Below are 19,050 nucleotides of genomic sequence, written 5' to 3' on the forward strand. Positions count from 1 at the left end.
CATTCACAAATGAACTGAAAAGAAACCACATAAAATTCAGAATAGAAATCAGACATTAAAATACATTTTTAAATATTCTTTCTTTAAAATCTTTTTTTCCATCTTAAATGGTACCTATAGTTTTGTCCAGCCCTGTCTTTTTGTCGAAAAGTATAAATACGTTTTATTTGAATTCAGTTGTATGTAATCAATAATCAGGTGATTGCCCTATGTGTCATAGGGAGAACCCACGTGGCTCCTCCCGTTTAAATAACAATAACAAAGGTTGGGAGGATACATCGATCACATTATTTAACATTGCCTTTTGTACTATAGAAACGCCTAGGTAAACTTTTTATCAAAAGCTTGTAGGACGTTTTCCATTACGTAAACAACGTGCGTAGCCTTTAACAACGGGCGTGGTTTCCTGGTGCATGTTTTGCTTCCTCAATGCGGAAGATAAACCAGCAGGGAGCTCAGAATTCCTGATAAACTCAACCAGACCCGAGACAACTTTCTAAGGTAAGCTCATGACATTAACAAACAGGGATTATGAGTGGCGTGTTAAAAGGAAAACAACTAGAAACTACTTTAAACAATCGGAGGATTTTGACTTGTATGTGATTTTTGCCATATCATACCTGTACTGTAGTAGTAAAAAGTGTTGCGAAATGACTGTAGTTGTTGAAGCATTAGGTCGTAGTTTGTTAAACACGTCATGGCCTGTGTCAGGTGCAATGTGTCGAAAAATGACTAATGTTGGCGTGATAGTGTTTGTTATTTAAGTATTTAGGAAATTGTAAAGTTAAATTTAACTACTGTGAGGGTTACATGATTGTTTCATTTGAAATAAAAAAAAAAAATTTGATTGGTTTTGCCCAATAACCTGGCAACTGAGAGTATATCTATACATCTATCTCTATAACCATCTTTCACAATTTATTTCAATCAATACAATTCCAATTTACAGCAAATCCAAAACTCTCAATTGAAAAGTTAGAACAATTAGTCTTTCAATCGATCAGCTGATTGACTGAATGAAAATCAACAATTTTAATAAATGATGAATTATATGGTTCTCAAATTTGGGAATTTGCAGGGTTTTTTTTCTAAATATATATGTTTTTTCACTCTTTTTTGGAAAAACAAGTAATTAGAGGATATCTTCTTGGCCTTTGCTACTGCCAGATATGAGTATTGATAAGGTATAGAGTATTGATAAAAAAAAAAGTTTTGGAAACTAAAATAAAGCCTGATTTTTATAGGGTGTAAAAAAAATCCTATATTGATTCATCGGCCGATATAGTATAAATACATGTAACATTTCTGTTACTGTTATCAGAACTACATTGTTTGAGGAAAACATATGTAGTGACCTGTTTGATTTGTATTGAATCAACACCAAGGTACTAAAATATATAATAAGATAGAGTGTAGTAACACTCTAAATAATAGTTGCTTTTTACAATTTAATGTAATTTAGCTTTTAATTACATAGTCTTTGCATAAACCTTTATTGTTTCCTCAGGATTTTGTGAGACCTGAAGTGTGCGACTTGTCAGGTGACAAAAAATACCCATGTGGCCAAATCAAGGTGAGATATTATAAATAAGCAGAATATTATTATTTTGTCTTAGGCCTCTTGTTAATAAAGATGTTATCATATCAGGTCCTCGCCCTCCACTGGGCCCACCAAACCCTGCCTTCCCTCCTGCCTACAACCCTGCATATCCTGCTGCACCCCCATCAGGACTCTTCCCCCAACCTCCAAATCCTGCATACCCAGCCGGGCAATTCCCAGCCGGGCAATTCCCAGCCGGACAATTCCCAGGTGGCATGAACCCTATGTTCCCACAGGCACCACCAGGGGCAATGCCTCCGGGATCTGGTCTTTTTCCTCCGGCTCCAGGTGGATATCCAGTGGTCCCTCCTGCAGGTGTTCACCCAGGTCCATACCCACACTCTCCAAAAGGGTGTCACAAAAAAGGCCATAAAGACCACAAAGGTCACAAAGGTCACAAAGATCATAAAGGTCATCATGGAGGGTTAAATCCCATGGGTGGAGCATGTGCCGGAGGATTGGCAGGAATGGGAATGGGAATGGGAATGGGGTATGGCGGGCATAAAGCTCACAAAAAGATGAAGAAGATGAAGAAGGGGAAGAAATTACACAAGGATCACAAACACGGCAAGGTGAGATTAATTTTAAAGATACTCAATGTATAAATAGTTTCAAATAGCTCCTCCTGTTGGTAAAATATTAATGCTACTACATGATAAAAAGATGAAACTTTAACCTGCCCACGCCCCTCAGCCCCAGGCCTTTCGGATATAATAACACACCATCACCAAACAATGTAAATGCAGTCATGACTCAACAAGGGCAAAGTGCAGCACAGTTGAAGAAACACTGTACAGAATCAACATGGTTTACGTTCTACTTGAAGAGTTATAATTTTGATCATTAAGATTGCCATGGCACATGTAATTACCAGTAGTTTTATTAAACATGATGATGGCTTGTATGAGCACAGATAAAACACTTGATTATAAAAAATAATTATGAAGTGTTATCATTATGAACAGCATTTGTGGTAGATAAAATGCTGCAACTACAGATTTTTGTATTGTTTATTTGCATATGAATTAATCGTAAGATTTGTAAGATGTGAAAAAATATAGAAAAATGTCCAGCACAGATTTTCACATCATTAAAATGCTTTTCACGTTTGACATGTGAATATAAATGTATAATCTTTTTCTTTTTTTTTTATCAACAGTCCTCCAGCAGCAGCAGTAGCAGCAGCAGCAGCAGCAGCAGTGATGAAGAATAAAGACCAACACTTCAAGACAAGTATTTCACAGAAATGTCAAAGGGCAATCTGACTGTTGACAATAAACACACTAAAGTCTTACTTATTACTTTCAACAGGATGTAACAAAGAATAGTTTTATCATATCTTGCATGGGCTATTTATACTAAAAATGTATAAACTGTTGCTGTATCTGCATTCCATCATGTATTGAATTAATATTATTTTATTAATTTTCTGGTGTTGATGTCAAATATAGCATAGTTACTGCTTCTGTAAATACCCTACAAATAGCCTACACTAGTGTACAAACATACTGAAATACTTTGAAGAGGGACTAATCGAAGACGGATTAACCTAGAAGTAGAGAATGATACTGACACTGAATGACCAAAGATTGTATGTAGACTACATCATTCTGCATTGTTTTTATCTGTACTAATTGTAACCATAATGTAAAGGGTCTCCAATTTAAGCTGCTCAATAAAATGAATTTAAATTAAAATGCTTCGTCTCCAAGATATTAAATAATAGAAATTCTAAACTGAGTTGTAATACACTTTACATCCACTCGTGTCCCTATCGATAAGTATTTTTTAAATTGTTTTTATTATTATTATAATTTATATTGTGCAAATGTGCACTCCACATATGTGCTACTCTTAAGTTTTTTTTATAGGCGTGATTATTATTTTTTTTATTTTTTTTGAGAAAACACTGAGTAGAGAAAGTAGAAGAAAATATTTATATAAGGGTTTTTTCTTCTTCAAACAACCTATATGTGGATTTATACAATGCGTTGTCTCCAAGATGGTAAATAATGTAATGTTTAAATGAGTTGAAATACACTTTACGTCCACTCGTGTCCCTATAAATAAGTATTTTTTTAAATTAATGTTTGTAAATAAGAACGTATGGGAAACATTGGTAAAGCAAACGCCTATTTGATAATTAATGTTTAATGTAGAGGCACTTGGGCCATCAGTTTTTTAAATTTATTTATTTATATTAAACAGCAATACAATGCACAGTTACAAAGAAGAACAAACGAGTTACAGAAAGATAAACAATGCAAAAAATAAAAGAGAAGTAAATAATATTTAAAAAATAAATAAAATAGAAGAATAATTAAATGGAAAAGAATGAAACAAAAACAAATAAATAATAAAATAAACAGACGCAAGATTACATGTTAAAGACATTAAACGCATTAAGTGCATATGTTGGCAGTCTTCACAGCTTTTTTGTTTTGTAGACAGGAGAGAGTTGAGATATACTGATAAAACTCTAACTTCAACAAAAATAAATTAGTTTTTTTACTTGAAAACTTACATTTGTGTATGTGGTATTTGGCAAAAAGAAAAATTGAATTTATAAGAAAATATGCATCATCATCCTTCTTTTTGGGGCCATCCGTTATTTTCAACAGCAGAGCTTCCTTTCCTGACGTTTTAAACCAACGTAGCAATGTTTCTATTGTGCGCAATAACTTATTTTTGATAACATACTTTAATTTAATAATATTTAATTTAATAATGTCCCACATATGTGCTAGTCATAAGTCATACATTTTTTATAGGCGTAATTATATAATTGAGAAAAAAATATATAATATATAATAATTGAGAAAAACATTGTGAGTAGAGAAAGTAGAAAAAAATATTTATATAAAGTTGTTTTCTTCTTCAAAAACCTATATGTGGATATATACAATGCGTTGTCTCCAAGATGGTAAATAATTTAATGTCTAAATGAGTTGCAATACACTTTACGTCCACTCGTGTCCCTATAATTATATTTTTTAATTAATGTTTGTAAATAAGAACGTATGGGAAACATTGGTAAAGCAAACGCTTATTTGATAATTAATGTTAAATGTAGAGTCACTTGGGCCACCAGTTATTTTCAACAGCAGAGCTTCCTTTGCTGACGTTTTAAAGCAACGTAGCAATGTTTCTATTGTGCGCAATAACTTATTTTTTTGATAACATACTTTAATTTAATAGTATTTAATTTAATAATGTCCCACATATGTGCTAGTCATAAGTCATACGTTTTTTATAGGCGTAATTATAGATATAATTGAGAAAAAATATATTTAATTTATATATAATAATTGAGAAAAAAACATTGTGAGTAGAGAAAGTAGAAGAAAATATTTATATAAAGTTGTTTTCTTCTTCAAAAACCTATATGTGGATATATACAATGCGTTGTCTCCAAGATGGTAAATAATTTAATGTCTAAATGAGTTGCAATACACTTTACGTCCACTCGTGTCCCTATAATTATATTTTTTAATTAATGTTTGTAAATAAGAACGTATGGGAAACATTGGTAAAGCAAACGCCTATTTGATAATTAATGTTTAATGTAGAGGCACTTGGGCCACCAGTTATTTTCAACATCAGAGCTTCCTTTCCTGACGTTTTAAAGCAACGTAGCAATGTTTCTATTGTGTGCAATAACTTATTTTTGATAATATACTTTAATTTAATAATGTCCCACATATGTGCTAGTCATAAGGCATACAATGCGTTGTCTCCAAGATGGTAAATCATTTAATGTCTTGATGAGTTGCAATACACTTTTTGTCCACTCGTGTCCCTATAATTATATTTTTTAATTAATGTTTGTAAATAAGAACGTATGGGAAACATTGGTAAAGCAAACGCCTATTTGATAATTAATGTTTAATGTAGAGTCACTTGGGCCACCAGTTATTTTCAACAGCAGAGCTTCCTTTGCTGACGTTTTAAAGCAACGTAGCAATGTTTCTATTGTGCGCAATAACTTATTTTTTGATAACATACTTTAATTTAACTGTGGCATAATGCCCCACATATGTGCTACTGTAACTTTTTTTTATAAGCGTGATTTTGGGGGTTCCTTCAGGTCAGAGTCGGGGAGGGGGTTTGTGTTGGGTGAAAGGTGAAAGTTCAGAGGTCATAATGTTGTTGTCTTTGTGTGAAGGAGCTCGATCTCACATCACTCTTCCCTCTTCCCCGAGTCCTTTCTAAACTCTCCCCCGGGTTTCTACCCTCCCGAACCTCTCCCCTTCTACCCTTACAACCCCAACCCTCCCCCCGGTCACCTACCAGCACACGACCCAGGTGAGTTTTATTCCGATGTTTTGTGTTTTTTAGATATATTTTTTGTTATGATCAAGAAGTAGCGGAAAGAAATCGCGCCCAGCAGCTAGCGGCTACTACTAGCCAGCATGCTAACAAGGCCGCGCGATGATGAGCACGCAGTCTCAGCACGGCATGATTCGGCTAGCTTAGCTTAGCTAGCCACAGAGAAGTTTGATCTTAATGTTGGTTTTAAAAAAACAGTCTTTTATTTGGGGCTTTTACTTGAATAAAAGAGAACATAACTACCATGCCACGAATGCTACCGATATCTGGTCAGCTATTAAAACCGTTGACTAATTAAGCTAACTAGTTAGCTTTGCTAAGTAGCGCACGCATGCTCCATTCATTTTCCAGCACCAACCGACATGCTAACTGGCTAACAGACTTACAAGAAGCGTTAACAGTTAATGGACTTAACGTACTTAAAACTAAACACCACGCGCGAAGTAAGCAATTAAATATCTGCTTTTCCTGTTGGACATATTTGTGAGTGTGTTTGAGGAAATGTAAATCTCAACTGTAGTAACGAGGGAGTGGTTATCCGCACATTTGTTGATAAACTTGATTCGTCGCTAATGATGAGGGCATCGTTAGCATACGAGCCATATGTTTATTCAGTTAGCGTGAGGATGAATGGATTCAATGCCGATTTACTTGTTTGGAGCCAGGCAACTTAGGTCTGAGCACCGATCAGGTGTTTGAAAAAAATGCACCAAACTAGCAGCGTGTAGTTGGCACAGCGAAAGTGAGTCCGAAGCTATTTTATGTTATAATTCATCGCTGTACGCACCAGTTTCATGAGCATTAGCATGTGCTGTGACAGATTTATCATATTCTCTCTCTATAGCTTTAGCCGTCACATATTGGGAAATGACGTTCAACGTTACACATTTAGCAAAAGTATGTTACGTGATCTGGTGTGATTTAACTGCATGTTTTGGTGTGACCAAATTATTAAGATATTTGCATAGAAAATAGGTTAAATGGGCCCTGTAAATACTTTATCCAATGCTGACATTTAAACATGTGGCCACATAGCAACGGTATATCTAATCACTATGCAATTCTAAAGAATTACCACGTGTAAAGGGCAGGAGATTGTAGGATGTTGTTAATATCACAACGTGTACTGTTTACTCATCATGTGAATGTGACTGTTGCTGTAACTTCAAGAGAGACAGTGTTGGCCACTTATAAGCTCAGTGTTACCAGGGCACTTTTATACATGGAATTAGAGGCACACCACATGTTTTACTTTTGTTCTCCCTAATCTGTAGCCATATTTTGTTTTTTCTTTTTTTTTTCTTCACTGAATTGCAATCCAGTCTTCTCATATGATCATCCTTGGTATGTAATTTCCTGTCTGCTGTGTCCCTCTAGATCCATCTCAGTGACCAAAGACCCCAGTTCTGTACGGACGCCCAGGTTGCAGTTATGGACTCCGGTGTGATTGAAGGAGGGCTCAATGTCACCCTAACCATTCGGCTGCTCATGCATGGCAAGGTGAGGTTGCCCATCAGCTGCTTGTGTCGGCACTCTAATAGTCTGTGACATTATATTTATGGAAAGGAAGCTCCTCAGGGATGTGTAGTGGGTAGGGACTTTTATGTGATGAGTAAGGGTATTGACTCGGTGATAGAATCCTGTGTGGTGCTTTGGCATGTTATTCTGTTTGAGGTTTTAAATAGAACATGCTTCCCTTATGTCTAAATGTGTTGTAGGCCTTTCTTTGCTGAAAGATGAACATTTTCCTCTTTGCTGCCATTTAGTTATTGCAGAATAATTTTCTATTTTGCTGAGAGTTAAATTCGTCACCTTGCTTTGCATTCCTCTTTGAATATTCACACAGCAGCTGTTAAGATCAAATTCTATGCAAACCACTTTTCTACATTGTAAACTTGGTATAAAAAAAAAAAATGTACGACTAGGAGGCATGGCATTGCATTCACCATTGTCACTTATCCATCTGGCTGTCACAGCAGTAGCATAGACACACACTTGTTGCATCTTTGAGTTCCACAGTGGCCTGTTGTTGTGGTTTCAAATGCAGAGGCATGCTACGCAGCAAGAATTGGCTGCTCAAAATCTGACTCTGACATGTCAGCTTGTACTGCAGACATACCAAACTGTGATAGGTTCACAACAATGATCCTCCAAAAGCTCTGCTAGCTCGTAGCAAAGAGGCCCCTACACTTGCTAGGTATTAGCAGCCTACATATACTGTGATCAACTGCATCCTGGATCTCACAGTGGTCAACAGCACCATCTTGAGTCTGTGTGAGATGAGACAGAAGCTGCAGAATTCATGACGAATCAGGCAGTTTGAGTGTTTACAGTGACGACTGTTCTTCTTGTCACAGTGTTGGGAACCCATATAGCAGGTTTTTCATTGCCTGATAAACAAGGCAAGCTGTAGCTAGGGATGTTAAACAGGGCCAACCATGGTAGTAAACATGAAATGATGTAAAAGGGTTATTTATCAGGCTAAACAGTATCTCTTCTCATTTTAGGAGGTCGGAAGTATTATTGGAAAGGTAAGCTGTTGTTTAATATACCTGATATTTTAATTGTCTATTATTATTTGAAGATCTGTGCGTTTTAAGTGATATTAAGTCTGACTGTGATGTGATTCTCTGCTAACAGAAAGGTGAATCTGTGAAGAAGATGAGAGAAGAGGTGAGGTCTTTTTTCCTTTCCTCTAGTAAAAGAAGTACAACAGGATATTTATAATGTAATTCCCAACAGGCAACAGTGGGCAGTTTTGTTTCTCTGTACTATGGGAAGTCTTCCAGTTTTCTTCTTTCTTCTTTTTAATTTCTTGCTTTTCTCTGTAGAGCGGTGCTCGCATCAACATCTCTGAGGGCAATTGTCCTGAGAGGATTATTACTTTGGCAGGTCCAACCACCGCCATCTTTAAAGCATTCTCCATGATCATTGAAAAGCTGGAAGAGGTAGGTCACAATTTATGCTGACTAATGGATTCACAGGTCAGCAGAAACCAACACAAACTAGATTAACCTTTGTATAACCTTCATTTTTGTATTTTTTCTAGGACATAAGCAGCTCAATGACAAACAGTACAGCTACCAGCAAGCCCCCAGTCACCCTACGCATTGTGGTGCCTGCCAGCCAGTGTGGTTCCCTCATCGGGAAAGGTGGCTGCAAGATCAAGGAAATTCGAGAGGTAAATGTAGAGAGGAGCATGTACAGAAATATAGATGCAAAACTTTTGTTTTTGCTCTTATTTTTCACAAGTTAAGATAAAATACTTTTCTGTGCAGACAAACGGCTTATAATCTCTGTTGAGAATCCTAAGCAAATACAATTGAATTACTTAAATATTAAAGATCAGTTGAATTGATTAAACAGAATGATTATAGACAAAGCATACCTTGAGGTGGTCACAATAAAATGCCACTCTAAAATATGCAAAAGAAAAAAAGATGATTTTTAAGGCCCTCAGAACTATGAATTTCACACAATTAGGGTTATAGATATACATGTTTTTTGGGACACAATTAATCAATAAGAGAACACTTAGCCAAAGTGATGTCGTTGAAGGTGGTGATTTTGCCCACTCCAGCAAGTTGTTACTGTTGCATAAGCCGTCTGCATAGCTGGTCTCAGACAATCTTGCAGGTGAAGAAGCCAGATGTGGAGGTCGTCTGTGGTCATGGTAACACGTGGTCTCCGGATGCGAGGCCGGTTGGATGTACTGGCTGTCGATGTCTCAAAAGTGAGACGGCTTATGGCAGTGAAATGAACATTCAATTCACAGGCAATAGCTCCGGGGGACATTCCTCCAGTCAGCATGCCAGTGGCACGCTCCCTCAAATGTTGCATCATGACTAAAAAAGAAATAAGCCATTTTCATTTTAACTTGTGGAAAATGGGAGTCAAATATTTATATTTTTATTTAATGTAATAAAAAAACCTATGAACTATACAAGCCTCAGTCCTTTCAGCATTAACAGACTGTCACCTTTCTACTGCACATCAAACAGTGATACACAGCTGGTCTTGAATTCTCATCTCATCTCTGTTTGTTCCAGTCAACTGGTGCTCAGGTACAAGTGGCGGGAGACATGCTCCCCAACTCCACAGAGCGAGCCATCACCATCGCTGGGACTCCCCAGTCGATAATTGAGTGTGTGAAGCAGATCTGTGTGGTCATGCTTGAGGTAAGTGGACTCATGAAAGCTATGAAGCAAATGAAGTGGCAGCTGTCGACCTGTAAATTAATGGTGTGAAATAGTGTGATCTCTGGGCTGCGAGCTGCTGTGTGTGTGTTGGGTTTGGACCAGGGTTGCTTGAGCCCAACCACAGGGTTTCAGCTATAGTGTTTTTCAGATATTATAAAGTCACTACAGGGAAATATGCTAAATACACTGAAGGAAACCTTTGAAGGATGGTGGTAATATTGGCGGTATAATCTAAAACTATTGAGTCGTCAAACATTAAAATAGCCTCACTTTTTTTCATTTAAATATCTGATTTTTTTTCTGATGTTTTGAGCTAAATGAGCAAAATGCTGCTGCATCCCACAGGAAAATATAAACCTCAAATTAAGACTCCATATTGGCAGACATTCAAAGTGCTTTAGTTGGCATTGGGGTATAAAAAATCTAAATTGAGACATCCGTAGTATAGACTGTAGCTTTTTAAAGATTGCACTTTCATGTTGATATATTTGTAAGTACAATTTTTTGCTAGTAAAAGCAGTGGTGTACTTTATTTCGCCACAATTGCATGCTGTGTAAAAAAGTAAATAAAAACAGAATGCATCAAATTCAGAATGATTGTATATATTTACAAGAAAACAAAATTACCAGTTTTAGATGTCGTTATACTCTATCCAACTGAATGTAGGTGGGAAAGGATTCTAATTTTAGAATGTTTTTTGCCTGTTTTTCTCAGTGTCCCCACTGTTTTTTGAATCAAAGATGTGTGATAACATGGGTAGTAATTTAATTGCACATCCTCCTTCTTTGTCTCCTCCACAGTCTCCCCCTAAGGGGGTCACTATCCCCTACCGACCCAAACCTTCAGGATCCCCCGTCATCTTTGCAGGCGGACAGGTACATACAACCCTGGATGGCACCTTTTTAATGATGTTTTTGGGGGGTTATTGTGTCAGTTTGTGGGTCATTTAAGCTTGTATCAGTGTGGGATGCATATTGCCATACAAAGCCAAATTGCAGTAACTACTAATGGAATATTATTATTTTTAATAATTTTGTAGTTACCACACTTTGCCATTGTATTGCAGCATAGTTGTGTTGAATTTTATATGCTTTGAAATCTTATTATTTGATAAATGGCTCTGAATATACTTTACGATAGAAACCTCTTGAATGATGATTCCAAATTTGATACTTGTATATCATTTGGTAAGACCATAATAGTGAAGCATAATTGTGGTGGTATTTAAGGATGTTTAGTTCAGTTCTTCCTGTCTTTAGTATCTTCTTCCTGCTCCAGACACATCTGACCTATAAGCAAAGTGAATATTGTGAATGTTCTCTGGGTTTGCATGGATATTCCTCTGAGTGAAAAGAAACCAAAACAGTCCAAGCTTTTAAACTCATTAAGTGATTTTGACCAGAGCAAAACGAGCAAACAGAATGGGTGAAAGAGCAACAAGTCTAGAAAACTGTTGCAACAAGAGCTGCTTATGCTTACTGTCTCAAGAGATTATCAACAGTTTTTGTCGTCTGATGACTGTTAACATTTTTCCAAGAGGCACTTTTGTTAAAGGGTATTCGGTTTCACAAGTCTTGTGGCCTATTTTCTATTTATCCTCTGAACCAAAATGCTTTCTAGTGCTTGTTGGCCTAACATTACAAGGTCTTTACTGATCTTACCTAATACTTGTTTTTTATCCTTTGAAAAGATGAATATCTCTCCCTCTGGTTTTCTTTAATTCCACTCTAATGTCTCTAAAGATTTCTTTTTTTCCCAGAAATGTGGAGACTTTGGACAAGACATGTGTTGATGTTCTTAAATGATGTAGCTTTGAATAGGCTTTTATGTGTATGGGTCTTGTAAAGCTATTTATATAGTAGAAGAGCTGGAGAAGTAAGTTGACCAAAATCAGGTGAGGCCTATGAAAGCTTTGTTTTCATTTGTTTCAGGCGTACGCCGTACAAGGACAGCACGCGATTCCACAGCCAGATGTAAGTGCAGTAGATGTTTTTTCATATGACCCCCCACCACTCCAACCCATAATTACAACTGTCCTCTTCCAAAATGTTCCACTGCCCACCCATCCACCCACGCCTCATTTTACAGCCTGTAGCTAAACTTGCCCCTAATTTTATTTTGACCTACTATTATCAGGTTTTGTAACCATTTAGAGAGCAGCACTGTTGGTACTTCATGTGTGTGTAGTTCTTTAGTCAGCTGGCAGTCGGTTGTTAATTAAACTGACATTTGTTGTTTGTGTTTGTCCAGACTCTCCACTGTTCCATGAATAATAATCTGTTCCTGCTGCTCACTCTTCTCTGTTTTTCCCTTTTTTGTTCTGTCTTGTTATACATGCCTCATTCATTAGTCTGTCCCAGATAAATATGTCACCCCCCTCCTCTTCATTAACCCTTCGTTAGTACTTGTACCCTACCCACTTGTCTCTTGACTAAATTAATCTTTCTCTCTTTTTTTTTTTAAACGAGTTATAGATGTTTCATCAGGACCAGTTGATATCTTAGACTGTATATTATCAGTCTTAACTTGCCATTAAATATTTGCAACAGAGCCCAGCAGGACCATATAACATTACATAAATCATAAAAACATTCATATAGTTTAGTGCGATTACGCTCATAAAAGTTTTAGTGCTTGTGGCAGTTTTTGTTTATTAAAGGTATATGTAAACTTTTTGCATAAAAATTTGTTTTATACAAATCCTCACACAACTATCAAGTTTATGTACAGTACAGGCCAAAAGTTTGGACACACCTTCTCATTCAATGAGTTTCCTTTATTTTCATGACTATTGACATTGTAAATTCATCAAAACTATTAATGAACACATTATGTTTTAACAAAAGTGTGAAATAACTGAAAACATGTCTTATATTCTAGTAAGCAAAGGGTGGCTACTTTGAGAAATCTAAAATACAAGACATGTTTTCAGTTATATCACACTTTTTTTGTTAAGTACATAATTCCATATGTGTTCATTCATAGTTTTGATGCCTTCAGTGAGAATCTACAATGTAAATGGTCATGAAAATAAAGAAAAACGCATTGAATGAGAAGGTGTGTCCAAACTTTTGGCCTGTACCGTATATTTTTCAACAAATAGAGAATTAAATGCAAAATGATAATTCCCTCCAATATCTGGAATCATATCACAGTGGCAATATCACACTTAAGTCGTCTCAGTGCATGCTTGGGTCTTGTATTGGCAGTGATTAGGAATTCCACATCATATTGAACTCCCTCCCTCGTGTAATGTGACTTTACCCTGACCGTGAAGACTGCACGAAGGCACTGCCAAGGGATGCAGCCTGCACTTTGGAGGAATACCTTTGGGGTACCCCACATAGACAAGCAATAAAAACACAATGATTTTCAGACACCTGAGTGTAGCTTTGTGAAAGGATAAGAGCTCTACACACCACAGTATTTTCTTTGTGTGTGGAGGTTGTTTGTGTAGCTGTCTGTACTGACTGTGATTTGTTTTGTTCTGTTCTTCCCTCTTCCTGTGTTTTCCATTTCCTCCATTTCTCTCCCTGCCTTCTCTCTCACTCTCACAGTCTTCCTCTGCTGCTATCTCTCCACAGCTCACCAAGCTTCACCAACTGGCTATGCAGCAAAGCCCTTTCCCCATCGCACCAAGCAACCAGGGATTCACTGGTATGCAGCGCAACAAGCCCTGTAGAGTTGCAATGACACGTTTCCCCCAAATCTGTTTTTTGTTTTATTTATTTTTAGATTTTATGGACTGTATAGTAACATGTGCTCCTCTATACACAATCACACATACACAGACATTTTTGCAAGTCTTACAAAAGTTTTAATAAAACGAATGGGGAGGGGAAATTTTAAAAATGTACACAGGAAAGCAATTTAATCCCAAAATGACAGTTTTACTACAGTTGAAACTGTTTCAAAAGGCCTTCAACTCTAGATTTTTGGGTCTATACTTTGTGGTGTCTACCAGACTGCATTGACTTTGTTGCTAATATTTTGTCCACCTCATTGACTACTAATAATACATTATAATGTAATCCAGTAGAAAAAATCAACACAGACTACACACCAGGTGTGAGGGGAGGGGGGAAGACATCAGAAGTTTAAAAGTTGGAATTGATAGATATGGCCTTCATGTTGTATGAAGATTAATTTTCCGATTTTAAACATTTTGTGTTGGTTATTTAAACATCTTTGGTCAGCATTTTCTTGTTTAATTGTTTTTCAGGGATAGATGCTTCTGCTCAAACCAGTTCCCACGAGATGACCATTCCAAATGATGTAAGTGCTTCAAAAAGCCAATTTTTTTTTTAATTTTATCTCTGTTAAACAGTTGAGGCATGTTTTCTGGTTTTAAGGCCGGAATTAAAGTTTGTTTCATTTAGGGTCCATTAACGATTCCTGTCACTTTGCCGTTCTTCTCCCCCGCAGCTTATTGGGTGCATCATCGGCCGCCAGGGAGCCAAGATCAACGAGATCAGGCAAATGTCGGGCGCCCAGATCAAGATTGCGAATCCAGTGGATGGATCGACTGACCGCCAGGTCACCATCACAGGCTCGCCTGCCAGCATCAGTCTGGCAGAGTACCTCATCAACGCCAGGTGAGATCATCAGTCAAATACCCTGTTAGCTCCCGACAGGTGATTCCCAATAGGGTTATAAAAATCAGTTGCTTTAGGTTCACTTCAAGGCAAATTCTTCTGTCTGCATCAGTTAAATGTTTTTCTTTTAAAAACTATTGTTTCTTTGGTCTCATCAGATTTCTCCTAATGTCACAATACTGCAATAATCCACCTAAAAAAAAATCGTTTGTGTCCCTGTATCGACTTTTCTATGATTGGGTTAATGTTTTGTTTTGTTTCCTAAGCTACTGCTAATCATCTCTTTGGTGTTGCTAGCTCTCGATCAGTCTACACTTGTGCTTTGTCCCTGATTCTTCCCTTCACTCAGCTCAACATTGATCCATCTCTAGAGATGTGATTTTTTTTTTTCATTCTTTTTTTCCTCTTTTTTTTTTAAATTTACATTCACTTCTAATGAAGCTTTTTGTTTTGATCACATCCCTGAGTGATCCCCCCTCACCCCCCCCCCCCCTCCCCCGCAAACCTCCCTCACCCCTCCTCCTCCCGCTGCCCCCCTCCTCACCCATTGCTCACCAGCCTGCCCTGTGACCCATCCCGACTGTGTTGTCCCTCTCTCCTTGTCTCTCTTTCTACAGTGTAGAGTCCTCTAAACCTCCTCCCTCCTCCTCCTCCTTGAACCCTGAACAGACCAGCCTGTGCCCTCCCTCCACCTCTACTACTACTACTACCACTACTACTACTACTACCACCACCTCCTCTGCTGCTATCTCTTCCTCCTCCTCCTCCTCTTCCTCCTGTGTGGTGCCCCCCTCAGCCTCCATCCCTCTGTCCTTGTTGGCTCCAGGGCCGCCTCCTCCCTCCTCTTCCTCCTCCTCTTCCTCCTCCACTGATTCCCTGCTCCCCAGCTCTCCTGCCTGTGTGTCAAGTCTCCTCAATCTCAAGCCCCTCCCTCTCCTGGCCCTCCATGTTGTCAGCGGGGCCAGTAACCCCGCACACCCAATACCCACCGAGCCCAAAATCGCCCCAGAGCTGAGCTCCAAGTCTAAAAGGCGAAGGCTTTCCCCTTACTAACGAAGGAAACATAAGTCATCTACTACTAAAGTACTGACAATGCTCTGTTGTCTGTACCTGCACTTGCTTTTGTATCTGGCTGTGCCACGCCACGCTTGCTACAGAAAACAAATGCACACAAACACGTGTTAAACAGCCAGACAGGTGGTTGCTGCCATATTTATAAAATAGATAACTGTAGCTTGATTTGGCCTGTCTCTTAAAGAAATGACATGTTGAGTGTATTATATTTTTAAATGACCTTGAATTTAGCATGGACAGTGAGTTATTTCACTGATTTTACTGAAGCATTTCTCTCTTTGTGTAAGCTCTGCTCAGGTAGCGGCTCTCTTTAAGATGTCACATTGTATTTAATGGGAATAGTTTTATCTTCGTGAATTTTAAGTGACTATTGTTGGCTGTTCTAATGAAGTGTATGTATCATGATGGTTTTTATTTTGGCTTATATAAGAAGCGATTGTTATTTCAATTCCAAGTAAATCTGCCCTCAGGTATCAAAGGCACCAAGCCACACGTTATCATTTTGTTAATTAAAAAATACAAAAACATCCAACCAGCTTAGCTTGATTTTAAATAAATAGTTGGACACTTTGGGAAATGCTTAATTGTTTTCTTGTTGAGAGTTAGATGAGAAGATGAATATCACTCATGTCTGTACAGTTAATATATAGAAAGGGCCAGCAGCTGGCTTATTTAGTTTAGAAAAAAGACTGTAGACAGATGGAAACAGGGAACGACACCTGTAAGGATCAGTAATCAACATGTTTATCTTGTTTGTATTATCAGGAGAAAAAATGTGTAAAAACATTGTGCTTTTACAAGGGTTATGTGTGAGAGTATTCCACGAGTCATTGAGCCTTGAGACATCCTCAAAGTGACAATAAGGGTGTGTTTTTTTTGCATCGATTTAACAAACCAGATATTGGTGAGCTTGAGAGAATTTGGTAAGCAATTTGTTTAACCTTTGGATAGAATCAGACTAGATGTTTCCATTTTTTAAGATAAGCTAAGTTAACCAGCTGCTATCAATCTTTTTGCTATATTCTCAGCAAGAATGCAAATACAAATATTTCCTTAAGATGTTGAACTTTTAACACCGCTCCATTAAACCATTAAAGCTTGGGTAGGCAGGTTTTTTTTGTGTGCGCACATGCCTTCTGATTGTGAAAGTCTGAATCAATAAGTGAAATCTCCTGCAAAAAGTTGCTATTCTAGCAATGGCAACAACCGCCTACACTACAAAGGAACAGAACAATTTTTTGATCTGAAGTGATCTGTTTCATTCTGAAGAGTCAGCCTTTTCAAAACCAACATGGCTCAGTTCAAAAATTTGTTTCAAAACAAATCCAAAATATACTTAACTCAATGCATTTTAGAAATGGAGAGAAATGTTGTTCATAGTTCAGCCTTCTGCTAACCATAGACAACAGCTCACAATTGTAGCACATTCACAATAACAGTCTGTCATCTCAAAAGGCTTTACAGGCCAACAAGTTTGCACATACAGGTCTTCAAGTCTCAAAGAACTGCACTATATAACAACATTGGAATGACTGATATTATTAACTAGTACTTCTACAGGTTACTGTGTGAAGTGTGTGTGCCTGTGTTTTCTGGTAGAGCATTTGAACAGAGGGCGGAGCTGCAGTATGAGTGTTGTATTTTCAAATTTCTGGTGGTTTTGTTTTTGCGTTATCCGGTAATCTGCCTACCCCAGCTTTCACTATCTGTTTGAGATTTGCCTCTGATCACCTTTCGGTTGAGAATAATAATCATAGCAGCCAAACTGAACAAATATCTGCTTTTATTTATATATCAGAACATACATTTTTCTTTAAATAAATGTAAAGGTTAATCACTTTATCTAGCATTTTATTCTAATGTAATGTACAGTAAATTACATTTACCTTGTCTGTCTGATTGCATGCCTTATTCTCTCTCCCTCCCTGGTCTCCGGGTGTCTCTCTCTGTCTCTCCAGGCTTTCGTCTGAGGCCACAGGACTGGCAGCCAACTGATAAGACACTGCATCTGCACTAAATCTCACTTTTATATCGTCGGCCACCATAAAGCAGTCAATGCAACTATCCAACTTAAGAGTTTATATATTATGCTGCCTCTTCCTCATTTGAAATCATGTCAACCGCCGCTGATTTGATCCGTTGGGTTCATTATTTATTTCATTTGTTTTGGTTTTAGTCAAATGAAGCAAACGATTAGGTTTTTAATTCCCTTCTTGAGTCGAGTTGGAGGTTTTAATGATTTGTTATTAGACTTTTTTTTTTTTTTTTTTAAGGATCCCTCGCTCTCTTCCCTTTTTTTCTTTCTTGGCCATCACAGATGAGTAGAGTTGGAAAACTCTGATTAGGCATATAGATTTAGTTCTGTACAGTCAAGTTTTTTCTTTAAAAAGGAAAAGACAAAAAAGGAAAAATAAAAAAAAGTATCAAAAATAAGAATAGAGTGACTGTTTTATTCTGTGTTTATATATACACGCCCCCCCACCCTTCTCACCCAGTTCCTTAAAGTCGGTCTGTCCATTTTATGTCCATACTCACTTACTTTAAATATTCACAGCATTCTCCCCTTTTTGTCACCTTTTCAAGTTTAAGTGCTTGTTACATTGATTACACTCGTGTCACAGAGGAGACTACATAGATGTACAACGCACTGTCACCGATGATATTTGGTTATGACGACAAATGTTCTAACACTTACCCAGATAATTTTAAATGTGTACAACTACACATGTCACTTTTCCCCTCCTCTACATGTCATTCCTGTTTTTCCCCGCTCCTAGCCCTGAAATCATGTGTTGATATTTTGCTGGGATGGGAGGTTTTTGGGGGATTTGGGCTTGGCTCTAGGGATCGGAAAGCAGAGGGTTCGCCTCGCTTTTTTTGTAAAGACTGATATATACTAAAAAAAAAATGTTGGAATATTTGTTTTAAATGGAGGAAATATTTTTTTTTAAAACTACCAAAGGGGTATTAACTCCTGGACACTGACTGTCTGTTAGACACGATGAGGCTGAGAACTGAAATCATTGAAGCTCTGGAACTAGAAGAATAAGGGTTGTGAGTTAACACTAGTTTCCTGCTCTTTGTTTTGCTCAAGTCAGAAAATTATTTTATTTTTTATTTGCAGGAAAGAAAAAAAAAAACTTTTGTGCACGTTTTTGAGACTGTAGACCTGGGTGCCACAACATTGTTTAAAAAATACAGAAATAAAGATGTGAAATGCTCAAACCACAACATGTCTGGAGACTTTTTTTC

The 19,050-nt window shown here is 37.4% G+C and overlaps 2 protein-coding genes across 3 annotated transcripts; both read left to right on the plus strand.

The window, feature by feature from the left end:
* The first annotated feature begins 25 nt into the window (after positions 1-25).
* On the plus strand, positions 26-3,297 carry prr13 (proline rich 13). Its single transcript, XM_059329584.1, has 4 exons — positions 26-501; positions 1,508-1,573; positions 1,649-2,172; positions 2,760-3,297. Exons 2-4 carry the CDS (start codon positions 1,558-1,560, stop codon positions 2,811-2,813), a joined length of 594 nt encoding a protein of 197 aa, XP_059185567.1. The 5' UTR covers positions 26-501; positions 1,508-1,557; the 3' UTR covers positions 2,814-3,297.
* Positions 3,298-5,748: 2,451 nt separating this feature from the next.
* On the plus strand, positions 5,749-19,029 carry LOC131964487 (poly(rC)-binding protein 2). 2 transcript variants are annotated; one of them, XM_059328427.1, is made up of 13 exons: positions 5,749-5,905; positions 7,307-7,429; positions 8,437-8,460; positions 8,570-8,602; positions 8,761-8,877; positions 8,979-9,110; positions 9,979-10,107; positions 10,930-11,004; positions 12,061-12,102; positions 13,687-13,786; positions 14,352-14,404; positions 14,555-14,724; positions 17,757-19,029. In XM_059328427.1, the coding sequence occupies exons 2-13, from the start codon at positions 7,361-7,363 to the stop codon at positions 17,791-17,793; spliced, it is 981 nt and encodes a 326-aa protein (XP_059184410.1). In that variant the 5' UTR covers positions 5,749-5,905; positions 7,307-7,360; the 3' UTR covers positions 17,794-19,029. The 2 variants fall into 2 exon arrangements, with proteins under 2 accessions (XP_059184410.1, XP_059184411.1); XM_059328428.1 differs by having other exon boundaries at positions 13,714-13,786.
* The last annotated feature ends 21 nt before the right edge of the window (positions 19,030-19,050 follow it).

Source organism: Centropristis striata, chromosome 3 (assembly GCF_030273125.1).
Source record: "Centropristis striata isolate RG_2023a ecotype Rhode Island chromosome 3, C.striata_1.0, whole genome shotgun sequence".
Lineage (NCBI taxonomy): Eukaryota > Metazoa > Chordata > Actinopteri > Perciformes > Serranidae > Centropristis > Centropristis striata.

What these genes read in the sequence shown, in the direction of transcription:
- prr13 (XM_059329584.1), top strand. An exon ending in AGGATCACAAACACGGCAAG is followed by an intron (nt 2,173 to 2,759) that starts GTGAGATTAATT and finishes TTTTATCAACAG; the next exon opens with TCCTCCAGCAGCAGCAGTAG.
- LOC131964487 (XM_059328427.1), top strand. Translation starts at nt 7,361, where the DNA reads ATGGACTCCGGTGTGATTGAAGGAGGGCTCAATGTCACCCTAACCATT. An exon ending in GGCTGCTCATGCATGGCAAG is followed by an intron (nt 7,430 to 8,436) that starts GTGAGGTTGCCC and finishes TTCTCATTTTAG; the next exon opens with GAGGTCGGAAGTATTATTGG. An exon ending in AGATGACCATTCCAAATGAT is followed by an intron (nt 14,405 to 14,554) that starts GTAAGTGCTTCA and finishes TCTCCCCCGCAG; the next exon opens with CTTATTGGGTGCATCATCGG.